We start from the raw sequence: 15,996 nt of genomic DNA on the forward strand, positions 1-15,996 counted from the left end.
CTCATTCCTTTGGATATTTTGACTTTGAGCCTGTTTCTACTAACTCGTTGCTTGTGAGGTTTGCATCTGCCGATGCCGATCTTTTCCAGGTATACCTCACCACAGCCATTCTAACTGAAATTTCCATGGCAAAGGAACCACAACAGCGGTCCAAAACAGAAGAGGGGCAGTGGCAGGTGATACAATTTCTGCCAGAGGTTCTATGATATATATGATAGGTTATTTATAATGCGCTTAATACCCAGAGGTTTCTAAGCGCGGACCCGGGGATCGAACCTGTGTTGCACCGTAACGTTTTGCTTCCAAGGCGCTGAGCTATCTTCCCGAGACTGCAACCTTCTTCCCGTTGTTCTCACAGGTTCACTTATTAGGACACAAACTTTAACACTGTGAGAAAAACACATATGCAATGGATGTGCTGGAATCCAAACCACTGACATCCACTTTACAGGTTCTCTGCAGTATGTGCTTGAGTCACTGAGATTTTTACTGGTATCAAGTCTTTGTTTCCATACATCTATCCAGCTATATAAAATGCTTAGGATGTCTGTGTGAACTGATTTCAAGCACACACGTTAGCCACTAGATAACAGTGTACTTCAATAGATGAAAGTACATCTGAAAATGTACAGACACAGCAGGAGTTCTACCAGATAAGCCAATGCGGCTTATGTTATGCCAGAGACAGCAACTTACTATATATTTCTTTCAATCATCCAATGCAGTGAGATTAAAAGACCCCCAATTACCCAGCGGGGAAAAAAGACAATATGCTTCAAAATAATTGTTTGCCTTCACCAACCAAAATCTATTGCACAGCAGTGGAACGTGAAAAGCAATAAGCTATTCACAGACAAGGCATTGGGACAATGGCATTCGATCCGTAATGAAATCCATTAGAAAGCAAAACACTCAACCTGCAAAAAAAAGACTGAAAAGATCACATATTCTAACATTAATCAGGAAGCACGTCACAGAATGTAGAGGAGATTTAGCTTAAGGTGTTACAGTATAAAAAACTCCTTACACCTTTAGTCACAAACATGCCCTATTAAATGCTTACTTACCCACAACCAGCTCTGTGCCCGTCCCAAACACAATATCCAAGGTGTGTACCACCACAGCACAGTAATAGTTTCCACTGTCTGCCGGCTGCAGAGCGCTTAACTTCAAGACACCCATGCGCCGGAAACTGTCCCTGCTTGCTGTGAAGCTCTCCTTACTGATACTGCTGCCATATGTACTTTTGTCTAGAATAGACAGATACAGAATGAACTCGAAATCGCCCCTGTGGTGCCGGTACCAGTAAATGCCTAGCCGGTCCATATGCTGTTCCCTCACTGCGCATTGTATTTCTGTTTTGTTGTTGGTTAAGGCTATGATGGATGTAGGACTCTGAGGCAGCAATGATGAGGAGCGCACTCCTGTCAAAAAAGAAAATTGTAATTCCGATTAGTCTTGGCCAGCACCTCAAAGCATATTAATATCACATTTATTTGCAGCGGTTCACTCTAGATTCCTCCCATTTTACAAAGCTCTCCAATAACAGGAATTGATTTTTTTTCAATGTATGCAGAGATGGGCTGACTTGCCCCTGCCAAGATTCAATCCTGTCCAGCACATAGAACACAGATATCTAAGGAGAGTGCTCAACTCACTGAGCTACCTTGTTATCTAGTATAAGTGCATTTGACCTTTTACAGCCATTTCCTCGAATTACCACCTTAGCTGTTTAAGCAATTTTGAATCTACATGGTTAAATCTAATTGACTAAAATAGCCTTGGCTTTTGCAGGACCAAATTAAATTATTGTAATGTAATCTATATAGTTGCACCAAAAAAAGATATTAAGGAGACTACAGATTGTTCAAAGTAATGCAACCTCTGATTCTCCTCCAATTGACTTAGATGTCTGTTCATGCAGACATACAATTCAAGGTGGCCACTTTGGCCCATAGGTGCTTTGACAAATCAGCCCCTTAATATCTTCAATCGAGAGTGACCTTTTATGTTCCTTCTTCAAATTAAAGGTCAAGAAATCTACTTTGAATCATGCCTCCCAGATTGAAGCTTCATCCTATTTGTATTTTGTATTTATTTTATTTGTATAGCGCAGACCAGGCCCGGAGGCTACCGGGCGCATTTCTTAAGGCAATGGTTACATAACTTGCATACAGTGATAATATATCAAACAATAAATAAGGCATAGAAATAGACACAGGTAGGTAGTACAACGATACATGGTTTGTCAAGTAGTACATCCTTACATAGGTTATTGCAACACGTTTTCCGAATGTAGCTTAGGCATTGGAGGAGACGAGCCAACATTTGGCTCTATTTTTGAAAAGGTTGAGGGAGGGGAGGTTTCTGATAGTCAAGGGGACAGCATTCCACAGTTTGGCTGCCAGGACTGGGAAACTAGAACCACCAGCTGTTTGGAGCTTATATCTAGGTACCAGTAGGCTCTGGTTCAGGGTAGATCTGAGTGAGCGAACTGGAGTGTACAGCGTGAATCGTGAGGAGAGATAAGTGGGGGCCAGATTGTTCATGCATTTGTAGGTAAGGGCAAGCGATTTTAGTGAGATCCTTTGGGTGACTGACAACCAATGAAGGTTCTTCCTGGTATCCGAAATGTGTACAGATCTGGGGATATTGAGGGCTGCCCTGATGGCGTTATTTTGTATGATTTGGAGCTTGTCTAGGTTACCCTGATTAGTGCCCTGGTACAATGCATTGCAATAGTCAAGTTTAGACATGACCAGGGTCCTAGCAAGTGTAGTATAGTTGTGCGAGGAGAGGGAAGGGTGACATGCTGTGATCAGCTTGCAGGTATAGGCGGCGGCCGCCGCAACTGCATTAGTTTGTCTATGAAGGGAGAGGGTGGAGTCGAGGTAGATTCCAAGCGTTTTTGTGTCTTTGGAGACTTTTATTATATTTCCATCGATGTTAAAGGAACTGTACATAGGGTTCAGCTTGTTTAGTCTTTGCCGAGTACCTAGGATGAGGAGCTCTGTCCTGTCATCATTGAGACAGAGCTCATGTTGGGCCATCCATGTTTGAATGACATGGTAAACGTCATTCAAGGCTTTTGAGTCTAATGTGTAATCACCCGTGATGGGGATGAGTATCTGGGTGTCATCAGCATAATTTGTGTAGGTGACACCCAGATAGTCAAGCACATCAAATAAGGGTTTAGTAAATACATTGTAAAGGGTAGGGGATACACACGATCCTTGGGGGACTCCGCAAGGGACTGGTGCAGGGTCAGCTTCGGAGGTGGGCGAGAATACCCTCATCTGACTGTTATCCAGGAAGGATTGAATCCAGTTTGTGGCCATGTCGGAGAAGTGAGCTGCAGTTTTCAGGTGGTGACAGAGGATTTGGTGATTAACCAGATCAAAGGCAGCAGATAGGTCTAATAGTAGTAACAGGGCTAGTTTATCTTTGTCTTTGAGATCCTCAATTTGGGTCTTGAGATCGAGGAGGGCTGTCTCCGTACCGTGCTTCGGTCTGAAGCCAGACTGTCTTGTGCCTAGTAGGTTGTTTGATTCCAGATAGTTCTGTATCTGAAGATAGGCTGCTCTATCTAAGATCTTTAGCAGAAATGGGACCGTTGTGATAGGTCTATAATTGGTTGGAACCTCCGGGTCTAAGGTGGGTTTTTTTAGGAGAGGGATAACCCAAGCATCCTTTAGGTTATTGGGGACCACTCCTGATTGAAAGGAGGTGTTGATAAAAGAGGTGATAAAAGGAGTGAGGTCATGTGCCGACTCCTTAATGGTCGGGGCTGGACAGGTGTCCCCTTGGCAGTTTGAGGGTTTTAAATTGCAGATGATTTTTTCAACCTCCAGAACGGTGAGCGGTGTGAAGCTGAACGGCACCGGGGAGTCAGGGGTTGTTATTTTAGGTGGCCTGGTATTGCTAAATGTAGGGGTGTGGAGGGTATTTTGTTTGGCATTGATTTTGGATTGCAAGGTGGATATTTTGTTGAGAAGGGCATTTTGTATATTGTTGCACCAGGTGCTGTCCTTGGTGCACGTGTCCGGGGCAAGTGAGGGAGATTCTAGCTCTTTGAGGATTTTGAATAATTCTCTAGTGTTCGATTCTGCCTGGGATATTCGTGTATTGTATGTCTCCTTTTTGGCTTGTAATATGGCCTCCTTGTAATTAAGAGAGGTGATTAGAAGGGAGGCTTTATTGGCAGCACTGGGGTGGCTTTACCAAAGGGCTTCAGCCTTGCGCTTTTCTTTGCACAGCGCGTTGAGCTGCGGGGTGAACCAGGTGTTCAGGTGGGACTGTTGTTTGGCTTTACGGATTTTTAGTGGAGCTAGGCTCTCAATGGCATTGGTCATTAGGCTGTTATAGGTGTCTACTAGGACAGTGGGGTCCTTATCCTTCTGCTGTGCAGCAAGAGTGTTCAAGCAAGAGAGGATAAGAGGAAGCAGTTTCTCCCTGGTGATATCTTTTTTATTTCTGGTAAGTATAGCGGGGGCTATGGTAGGTATGGGCTGGGGGTTGGTGGCTGGCAGGAGGAAGGTGATAACATGATGGTCAGACCAGGCGCATGCATCATTAGAAGTGACATTGGTGTTACAGTTAAGGTCGGCTAGCCAGTCGAGTGTTCTTCCTTTGATGTGTGTAGGATCACGAATACGCTGCTGGAAGCCTAGGTTGGAGAGGGTGGTGTCTACTTCAGTGGCCATGTGGTCCTTGGGATCTGAGAGACCTAGGTTGAGGTCTCCTACTAGCAGTATCTGAGAGTTGGGCTTGGTGTTAGTCGACAAGGTGGATGCAACCTCATCTGAGAATGAACCCAATGGGCCTGGAGGTCTGTATATAAGGTGGAGTGTTGCTGTATTGGTAGGAGAGAGCGTTAGTTTCACTGAGAGAGATTCTGCAGAACTAAGTTGTATGTGGGGAGCAGCTCTCAAAACGATTTTGTTGCTGTGAATAAAAGCGACACCACCTCCTTTCGACAAGTTGGAATGGCGGTCGTTTCTGATAATGGTATAACCCTTGGGTAGGGATAGAGCGAGGAGTGGGCCAGAGGCGTCATGTAACCAGGTTTCGGTGATAGCTAGGAAGTCAAGGTTCTGGACCGTGATGAGGTCAGCGATGTCAAGGGCGTGCGCCGTGAGCGATCTAGCATTGATAAGGGCTCCCTTGAGTGCTGCGATGGGTAAGGTGGATGGTGGAGGACTAGGCGTTGCGGTAGAGTTGGGCAGTGGAAGGGCAGAGCGATTGCGCAAAATACAAGGTGGTCTAGGCAGTCTAGTTCCAAGTCTGCTATTCCTTTGTTGTAGAGTACATGGGATGTTTGGAGTGGGTTTGGTAGCAAAGTGCTTGAGCCAGAGGGCTGGGTCATTGAGGTAAGGGTTCGATAGAGGCTCGGGATGGTAGAGCATGGTTGATGGGCGAATAAGTAAGGTCTTAGTTTTACTTGCACGGTGGCTGGCAGCAGTGCAGGCTGATAGTCCTAGGAAGACTATGAGTACAAGGTCAATGCTGGCACAGGTTCTTAGCTGCATGTCGCAGCTTGTATTTCTCAGGGGACTGAGGATATAATTATATGGGTTCAGGACAAAGGGTCTAAAGGAGTAGAGGTGGCGCGACTAGGCAGCCAGCAGCAGTGCAAATCAGGTCAGTAGGCGCAGTACAGGGACATCTAGATTCAAAATGGCACAATTAGGCAGCCAGCAGCAATGCAAATCTAGTCAATAGTCGCAGTACAGGGACATCTAGATGCGAAATGGCACAATTAGGCAGCCAGCAGCAGTGCAGCACAGTTTACTAGGCACAGTATAAAGTCATCTAGATACAAAATGGCATTAGGTGGGCATTACAGTCTGAGTCGGGAGATGAAATGCGAGGTATCCGAGTGGCACGTTACAGGCAAGGACAGCATAGACGTGTGCGGCCGTGCGGGGTGGCAACGTTAATTGGACAGGAACGTAAGAAATGCGCTGTGAATTAGGCGCTTCTAGTCAGCAGATGGTGTTATGCATGTGGCAGCACTGGCTTACCTGGAGCAGAACGGGCAGAGTTCCTGGCCCCTGGCTCCTGTGGCTCCAAACAGGCACACAACAGGCCTTAGTCTGGCCTTCGGACTGGCCGGCAATCTGCCTGCCGGAGGTTCTTCCTAGTGAAATCGAGGTTCAGCCTCAATTTCGTGCCGCGAAGCGCCCGGCATGGGCAAGTCAGGCACTTTGTGTGGACAGGGTCAGGCAGGCCCGGCTCCGATAGCACGCTCCGTGCATGGGTCCTCAGCTGGATCCTCTGCTGGGCTGGGGGGCTGGGGGGGGGGCTCCTGCCCTCACCCCTCTAGGTGGATGGTAGAAGTGGGGGACCTGGGGCACACAACAGGCCTTAGTATGGCCTTCGGACTGGCCGGCGATCCGCCTGCCGGCGGTTCTTCCTAGTGAAATCGAGGTTCAGCCTCGATTTCATGCCGCGAAGCGCCCGGCATGGGCAAGTCAGGCACTTTGTGTGGACAGGGTCAGGCAGGCCCTGCTTCGATAGCACGCTCCGTGCATGGGTCCTCAGCTGGATCCTCTGCTGGGCTGGGGGGCTGGGGGGGCTCCTGCCCTCACCCCTCTAGGTGGATGGTAGAAGTGGGGGACCTGGGGCATACAACAGGCCTTAGTATGGCCTTCGGACTGGCCGGCGATCCGCCTGCTGGCGGTTCTTCCTAGTGAAATCGAGGTTCAGCCACGAATTTCGTGTCGCGAAGCGCCCGGCATGGGCAAGTCAGGCACTTTGTGTGGACAGGGTCAGGCAGGCCCTGCTCCGATAGCACGCTCCGTGCATGGGTCCTCAGCTGGATCCTCTGCTGGGCTGGGGGGCTGGGAGGGGCTGGGGGGGCTGGGGGGACCCCTACCCTCACCCCTCTATTGGAGGAAAGTGCTTCGCTGTGCAAGGCCCCAGTATCTGGAACAAAAGCCCCTCTCTCTGAAATCTGAAACCAATTTCACATGTTTTAAAACACATAAAAACATTGCTGATCTGCCAAAGCTTCTCTCTGAAACCATTTTTGTTGCCTCACCATCCCACCTCACGTAAACGTTCTAATAGCTTGGTTTTGTAGTGCTCACCTGTGGCATACATTTGATTAATGTTCATGCTCAATTGCACAGGAGCCTAGGTCAAGGCATCAAGGAGGCCCATGGGACGAGGAGGACAGCCCATGATGGAGGTAGAGGAGCCAAAACAACAAACAGGAGCAAGGGGTAATGGCACAGGACCAGCCAATATGGCCAGACCTGGTCCTAAACTTGCAGCAGCTGCTTTGTAGCAAGTAAACCTGCAGAGGTCCCAGGAGCATCCGGCGGAAATGAGAAAGGGTCATGGTCTCCCCAAGATATACCCATTTCCCTCATGCGCTGCCTTAAACCCCACCAATCGCACCAAAGGGCAGCCACACAAAGACTTTGGCAGCCAGAAAATCAGGATGGCCATAAAACACTCAGGAACACCTACACAGTTCGTATATTGGACTGTTTCTAAGGCATGGTATCAATTCTATCCTTCTCAAATCACACCTAATGGTGCAGGGATGGGCTCAGCCGGATCCAGTGTAAGTACAACAGCCATTTTAACCTGCCTCATGGTTTCCCTAACCAAGGGAAAGGCCCAAACCAAAATGGTTGCGAGTAGGACTTCGAAAAATAGATTAGTACCAGAACTGCTACAATACTAGTGCATTGGACTACTAATGTGGTAAATCAGGCTGCACCCCGGGTAAGCCAAACCTAAATTACAGCTGCCACAGCCTACTCCACAACCTTAATCACCCAAAGGCCAAAATGGGGTAGTTGAAAAGCACCCCTTTTCAAGGTGCCGTATAGGCACCATAGGACAGCACATCAGAAACGGTTGCAGTGGCAGAGAAAGTCCCAGTAGAAGCCCCTTTGACCTCACAAATAAGGTCAAAGAACCAGAAAAACCAACAGGAAAAAGACAAAATATCTAGTGGGCTCGAGGCATGTTATCCTGGAACCAACATGATGTCCTTACACTCCCTACTCTGACTGTCCTCAGAACAAAACGTATATGAAGTATTACAGATGGAAAACACATGCATTATTTCCCAATTTTAAATGAATGGTTGTTTCAACATGATTGGTTGCTGCATCCATTTTCTATGACTCGTTAGTTGCCACTAAAAGAAGCCTCATGAGTGTTGTCCCTTTCTAAGCAGCAACATACACAAAGGATTGTCAACGAGATAAATAAAAACTATTTGAATAACATTATTTTAATCATGAACACATCTTGCATACAATATCAAAATTCTGTAATATCTTTCACAATTACATGGAGCCGAACTGGCATATCATAGCATATTCATAAACCAATGACATGCCATGACATGCAATACAAAAATTGCCAGAGTACAATAAATACATATACACATACACATACAAATTAATTACATAATGTCATCTACATTGAGTCCTTTGCTGAACCAATTTCTTTCAACAATATAACCTCTATAAAAGAATCTAAGTGCTTCGTTTATAGACAATTAGGCATCTATGTAAGTAATGCATTCATAAATAGTAGTGCAGCAGTATTTGAAGAGTGTGAGGGCATCATGAAGCAGACACAGACAACAGATTAAAGTGTGATCTATAAACTTTTATTTACTCAAAAAGCAGGGTGTAAAAAGGCCTAACATGCCCTATGCTAAGGTAGGTTTTCCCTACCTTAAGAAAACTAAGGATAGTCAGTGTCTGGAAGTCCAAAGCAAATGTCTGTTTGCGTCCAAAACCTATACTTGCCGTCACATCTAAATGTATATAATGGTAGGGATGTCAGGAACAAAACAAATAGTGTTCAAGCAAAAGTTCAGAGCGTCTTCCAGCTCTTGACTTGTAAACAGGCGTCCCTTCTCCAAGTTCAAAATAGTTCACAGTGTACTGGCGTTCCCTTCCCCAAGAGTACAGGTCATTCAGCTTCCTAAAAACAACACAATTTCTTGGGATACTTCCCAGCTCTCCAGAGTTGGTTACCTTTCACCAATTCATCTTTACAGTTCAGTTCTTTAACTTCAAATCACACAATAGGTCTTTACTATTCAAACACAAGCTTCTTTGTGGGTGCTTTAAGTGGCTTCTTTCATTTAGGGGTGCACTCAGTCTAGGCGCAGTTGTCGGACCACACGGTCCACCCATTACAGGTCACGCAAACGACACACCTTACTTGCTTCCTTGTCACCAACACGTTGCCACTACTTCAGCTTAATAGGGGTGTGTACTTCATCTGCACTGGTTGCACTTTCTTAAATTCGCCTGGCTCTTGCCAATGCGTGTTTTCTCATATCATACAGTTCCTTAAATCCTCCTGGCTCTTGCCAATGCGTGTTCATCAATGCTTCTCCTGGCTCTTGCCAATGCTTGTTTTCTCATATCATACAGTTCCTTAAATTCTCTTGGCTCTTGCCAATGCTTGCTTTCTGATATTACACAGTTCCTTAAATCCTCATGGCTGTTGCCAATGCTTGTTCATCAATGCATCTCGTGACTCTTGCCAATAATTGTTTTCTCATATCACACAATTCCTTATGTTAGGAAATTTCTCAACCTTTTTCACCCAGATCGGTATTTACCAGTGCGTATTCTCATTTTCATTTGGACCGTTATTCAAAATATACTTGCTTCCATTCAAATCGATATGCATTATTAGGTTTATGTGCTTGCCTGGCATCCCGGCGTCCCCCTTGCTTGGTTGACTCACCGGTCGGAGCTTATGGCGTTCCTGCGAGGCCTCCTGTCACCACGAGGTCCCTCGTTCTCGTGCAACACCTTGTGCAGTCTCCCAGCAGCTCTGCTTGGCTTTGCTCACCCAGCAATGCTTCTCCTGCAGCTTGGGCCTCCTACGATCGCTTCACTTGTGCATGCCGGTTCCTTTTTTGCAAAAACAAAGAGGTGATGGCTGGAAGGTTTAGACTTAATCTTAACCACTGGCAATGCTCTGGGCAACCCTCCAGACCACCGTTCTTCGCCTGCCAAGCCATTACAGAAGGGAAAGACCATATGCAAATCAGGCTTGGCCCCACCCCAAAAGGGGCAGTCCAGCCCGAACTGCTAGGCCACATCCCTTCTGCACGAGACCACAAGCATCCCCAAACATGTTTCGCCCTTGTTGGGGCTCATCAGTGAGGAGTAGCTTGGGTCTCTAGGCCCAGCAGGCACGGGACCCACGTCTGGGCATACCCGTCCCACTCGGGGTGACATAGCAAAAACAAAGAGGTGATGGCTGGAAGGTTTAGACTTAATCTTAACCACTGGCAATGCTCTGGGCAACCCTCCAGACCACCGTTCTTCGCCTGCCAAGCCATTACAGAAGGGAAAGACCATATGCAAATCAGGCTTGGCCCCACCCCAAAAGGGGCAGTCCAGCCCGAACTGCTAGGCCACATCCCTTCTGCACGAGACCACAAGCATCCCCAAACATGTTTCGCCCTTGTTGGGGCTCATCAGTGAGGAGTAGCTTGGGTCTCTAGGCCCAGCAGGCACGGGACCCACGTCTGGGCATACCCGTCCCACTCGGGGTGACATAGCAAAAACAAAGAGGTGATGGCTGGAAGGTTTAGACTTAATCTTAACCACTGGCAATGCTCTGGGCAACCCTCCAGACCACCGTTCTTCGCCTGCCAAGCCATTACAGAAGGGAAAGACCATATGCAAATCAGGCTTGGCCCCACCCCAAAAGGGGCAGTCCAGCCCGAACTGCTAGGCCACATCCCTTCTGCACGAGACCACAAGCATCCCCAAACATGTTTCGCCCTTGTTGGGGCTCATCAGTGAGGAGTAGCTTGGGTCTCTAGGCCCAGCAGGCACGGGACCCACGTCTGGGCATACCCGTCCCACTCAGGGTGACATAGCAAAAACAAAGAGGTGATGGCTGGAAGGTTTAGACTTAATCTTAACCACTGGCAATGCTCTGGGCAACCCTCCAGACCACCGTTCTTCGCCTGCCAAGCCATTACAGAAGGGAAAGACCATATGCAAATCAGGCTTGGCCCCACCCCAAAAGGGGCAGTCCAGCCCGAACTGCTAGGCCACATCCCTTCTGCACGAGACCACAAGCATCCCCAAACATGTTTCGCCCTTGTTGGGGCTCATCAGTGAGGAGTAGCTTGGGTCTCTAGGCCCAGCAGGCACGGGACCCACGTCTGGGCATACCCGTCCCACTCGGGGTGACATAGCAAAAACAAAGAGGTGATGGCTGGAAGGTTTAGACTTAATCTTAACCACTGGCAATGCTCTGGGCAACCCTCCAGACCACCGTTCTTCGCCTGCCAAGCCATTACAGAAGGGAAAGACCATATGCAAATCAGGCTTGGCCCCACCCCAAAAGGGGCAGTCCAGCCCGAACTGCTAGGCCACATCCCTTCTGCACGAGACCACAAGCATCCCCAAACATGTTTCGCCCTTGTTGGGGCTCATCAGTGAGGAGTAGCTTGGGTCTCTAGGCCCAGCAGGCACGGGACCCACGTCTGGGCATACCCGTCCCACTCGGGGTGACATAGCAAAAACAAAGAGGTGATGGCTGGAAGGTTTAGACTTAATCTTAACCACTGGCAATGCTCTGGGCAACCCTCCAGACCACCGTTCTTCGCCTGCCAAGCCATTACAGAAGGGAAAGACCATATGCAAATCAGGCTTGGCCCCACCCCAAAAGGGGCAGTCCAGCCCGAACTGCTAGGCCACATCCCTTCTGCACGAGACCACAAGCATCCCCAAACATGTTTCGCCCTTGTTGGGGCTCATCAGTGAGGAGTAGCTTGGGTCTCTAGGCCCAGCAGGCACGGGACCCACGTCTGGGCATACCCGTCCCACTCGGGGTGACATAGCAAAAACAAAGAGGTGATGGCTGGAAGGTTTAGACTTAATCTTAACCACTGGCAATGCTCTGGGCAACCCTCCAGACCACGGTTCTTCGCCTGCCAAGCCATTACAGAAGGGAAAGACCATATGCAAATCAGGCTTGGCCCCACCCCAAAAGGGGCAGTCCAGCCCGAACTGCTAGGCCACATCCCTTCTGCACGAGACCACAAGCATCCCCAAACATGTTTCGCCCTTGTTGGGGCTCATCAGTGAGGAGTAGCTTGGGTCTCTAGGCCCAGCAGGCACGGGACCCACGTCTGGGCATACCCGTCCCACTCGGGGTGACATAGCAAAAACAAAGAGGTGATGGCTGGAAGGTTTAGACTTAATCTTAACCACTGGCAATGCTCTGGGCAACCCTCCAGACCACCGTTCTTCGCCTGCCAAGCCATTACAGAAGGGAAAGACCATATGCAAATCAGGCTTGGCCCCACCCCAAAAGGGGCAGTCCAGCCCGAACTGCTAGGCCACATCCCTTCTGCACGAGACCACAAGCATCCCCAAACATGTTTCGCCCTTGTTGGGGCTCATCAGTGAGGAGTAGCTTGGGTCTCTAGGCCCAGCAGGCACGGGACCCACGTCTGGGCATACCCGTCCCACTCGGGGTGACATAGCAAGAACAAAGAGGTGATGGCTGGAAGGTTTAGACTTAATCTTAACCACTGGCAATGCTCTGGGCAACCCTCCAGACCACCGTTCTTCGCCTGCCAAGCCATTACAGAAGGGAAAGACCATATGCAAATCAGGCTTGGCCCCACCCCAAAAGGGGCAGTCCAGCCCGAACTGCTAGGCCACATCCCTTCTGCACGAGACCACAAGCATCCCCAAACATGTTTCGCCCTTGTTGGGGCTCATCAGTGAGGAGTAGCTTGGGTCTCTAGGCCCAGCAGGCACGGGACCCACGTCTGGGCATACCCGTCCCACTCGGGGTGACATAGCAAAAACAAAGAGGTGATGGCTGGAAGGTTTAGACTTAATCTTAACCACTGGCAATGCTCTGGGCAACCCTCCAGACCACCGTTCTTCGCCTGCCAAGCCATTACAGAAGGGAAAGACCATATGCAAATCAGGCTTGGCCCCACCCCAAAAGGGGCAGTCCAGCCCGAACTGCTAGGCCACATCCCTTCTGCACGAGACCACAAGCATCCCCAAACATGTCAGCCACTGGCCTCCAGCGTCTTTCAGCTTCGCTTCCCGCTGCATACACTCTGCATCCTCCAAAGGTTCTGAGCGCTCCGCTTGCCACTCTGCCTTCCCGGAGCTGTCTGCCCTAGCCATGCAGTCTGCATACCTGCTTCCACAGCTGAGGCCATATTCACAATACTTCCTGCTTTTACAGTTTGCGTGAGGTTGATTGGTCCAAAAAGGACTAGACCACTCACTGTTGAAACAGGAGACCTACATTAGTCCTGTTGGCCTCCTCCTCGTCCCAGTACAAAACTGATGTCTGTGTGTGTGTTAATAAAGTGAGGAGGTGTTTCTATAGTTGGTCTCGTCCTCGTCCCAGTACCAAGCTGGTGTCTCTTTGGGAATGTTTTAGGGGAAAAACAGGGAAAAGCTTGGCAATAGCCTAGAAAGGCTTGAGGGAGGAAGACTTATTGGGAAAGGAAATGGGGGATACCACGTCTCACCTAAGGGCACCTCATCCCCATTCCCCAAGTCTCTTCCACCCAGGTGAGCCTCCCTCGCATATCCACCCCGAGGGTCAGGATCCAAGAGCGGTGGTCTTTCCCTGGCCTCCTGAGAGGAGCATGCATGGGGGAAAGAAGTGAGGACAGCCTCAGGTTCATCACAAGAGTACAAACATGTATACACTCTTTGCTTGCATAGATTGTTCCCCCTGGTGAAGACTTGGCCCTAATTAAGCAGTTATGTTGAAACATTGGTGGCACTTTGAAAGAAACTGGTTAAATAAAGGATTCAGTATCATGAGAGAGATATTAACGAGGCTTAATTGTATATAAAAGAAGCACTTGCACTTTGATTCTTTAAAAGAGGCAACATTGTTGAAAGAAATTATTAATTAAAAAGCACCATCTACAGGAATGTATTTCATTAATTTGTAAGTGATAAATGTATTTATTGTACTTTGTTACCAATTTTTATACTATAGGTCACACATGAAGTGTCTTTGGATTATGAAAGTTGTAATGCATGTCAGTTCGGGTTTGCCTAATTTTGGAAGATATTGCCCCATTTGGATATTGTATATATGACATATTCAGAATTAAAATTAGGTTATTTAAATAGTATTCATTTATCCCATGTGGACAATTGTTTTCCATATATTATGTTGATCCCGGTTTTGAATGGGTTAAGGGAAATCTGAGTTTTCCTAAGTATCATGACCTTTTCTAAACAAGCCTGTGCCCCGAGGACTAGAAAACATGCACGCTTTTTGAGGCATCGAAAGACCACCATTTCGGGCACAGGTTCTGTCATACTGTATTACATAACATCGATCTAGAATTAGATGCAAAAGAATTGAGGCTCCTATGGTCCAACATTTCATAGAAAAATAATCACTCAGAGGATGATCTATTCTGGTGGATAATCAACACTGTGGTAGGAAGTAACAATGTGGTGACTATTGCATAAAGAAGCACAGTGGATACACAGGCTAAAGACACACATCTTGGGCCCTAAATGAGCAACTCTATGTTATATATAGATTGATAATGTCCCTATGTCAACAAAAACATCTCAAGTCCTTTGGGCAGAATCACACATTTATTCCGTTTGGTAAGACGTTTCTTCCATAATTATACTGAAAACAAAAATTCAAACACTTTTTGGTATTGTCTTCCGAATAATGGTTTAATGCTAAACAAAGTATGACATTTATCAAATATCATAGTCAAAATGCGGCAATATCTTCCAAAATTACACAAACCTGAACTGACATGTATTACTACTTTTATAATCTGATGACACATCATGCGTGACCTGTAGTAAAAACATTGGTAACAAAGTAGAATAAATACATGTATCACCTAAAAATTAATTAAATCAATAAATGTAGATGGTGCTCTTTAAGGATGCAACTTCTTTCACAATGTCAGTACATTTTAAAGTGCTTCCTTTATATATGATTACTCCTCGTGAATATTTCTCTTACGATACGGAATCCTTTATTTAACCAGCTTCTTTCAATGTGCCGCCAAAGTTTGAACATAACTGCTTAATTAATGTCACATCTTCACCAGGTGGTACAATCTATGCAAACAAAAAGTGTATACATGTTTACTTGATTCTTCTACCCTGCTCCCCTTCAGCCTCCTCCAGTCTACTTCTGAAGGCGTCTGTCCTGATACATTCTGGTTTCACCATCACCGTCTGTGGCCAATGCTGGATTTGACTTTTATGGACTTCATTCATTCACGGTGCGTCACCCTTTCTCAACTCTCATGCTGGACTTCCTTTGCATCTTGTTCTCATGGTGGCCTTGAATCATGCTGTTCCCATCTTCATCTTGTATCCTGGCTTGCAACATTATGTGTTACTACTGACTTCTGCAATTGTATTCGCTCTGCACTCTTGCAACCTCGTCTGTTTCCTCCGCCCTCCCATTACTGTTTTTTTCCTCCCCAACTCCCCTCCAGCACTATCTGAAATGTCGTTAGGCCTAGTATGATAGTCGCTTGTTTTGTTCCTCCTCTCCCTTTCTGCCCCGCTTGCTGAATTTTGATATTATATGTAAGATATGTTCCTGATTATGATGTTATAAAAATAGTTTTCATTTATCTCGTGATTTTATCTTTTGTATATATTGCAGTTTAGAAAGGGACAACACTGAGTCTTCATTTAGTGTCAACTAGGGAGGCAGAAACAATTGACGCAGCAACCAATCACTCCTTTGTTGAAAGGACCGTTAATTTTCAATGGGAAAATAATTTTAATGTTTTCCATCTGTAACACTTCATGTAAGTTTTGTTCTGAGGAGAGTCAGAGTAGTAGGGAGAGTAAGCACATCATGTTGAGTCTAGTATAACATGCCTCAAGCCGAACACCTCAGCACTAGAACACACGTTGGGTTTATTAAAATGTTTCAATGGAATAAAGAGCCTGCTGGCCTGGCAAGTAACCACTGTAAGGACAGAATTCC

The 15,996-nt window shown here is 47.1% G+C and overlaps 1 protein-coding gene across 1 annotated transcript in view; it reads right to left on the minus strand.

Annotated features, from left to right (window-relative positions):
- The window catches only part of CD8B (CD8 subunit beta), a 216,317-nt gene that overhangs the window by 184,726 nt on the left and 15,595 nt on the right, over nt 1-15,996 (minus strand). Inside the window, exon 2 of the mRNA XM_069630338.1 lies at nt 1,068-1,424. Coding sequence (XP_069486439.1) covers nt 1,068-1,424 — 357 coding nt within the window. The remainder of the gene's footprint in view (nt 1-1,067; nt 1,425-15,996) is intronic.

The sequence above is a fragment of the Ambystoma mexicanum genome, chromosome 6q (assembly GCF_040938575.1).
Source record: "Ambystoma mexicanum isolate Mex_15411 chromosome 6q, UKY_AmexF1_1, whole genome shotgun sequence".
Classification (NCBI taxonomy): domain Eukaryota; kingdom Metazoa; phylum Chordata; class Amphibia; order Caudata; family Ambystomatidae; genus Ambystoma; species Ambystoma mexicanum.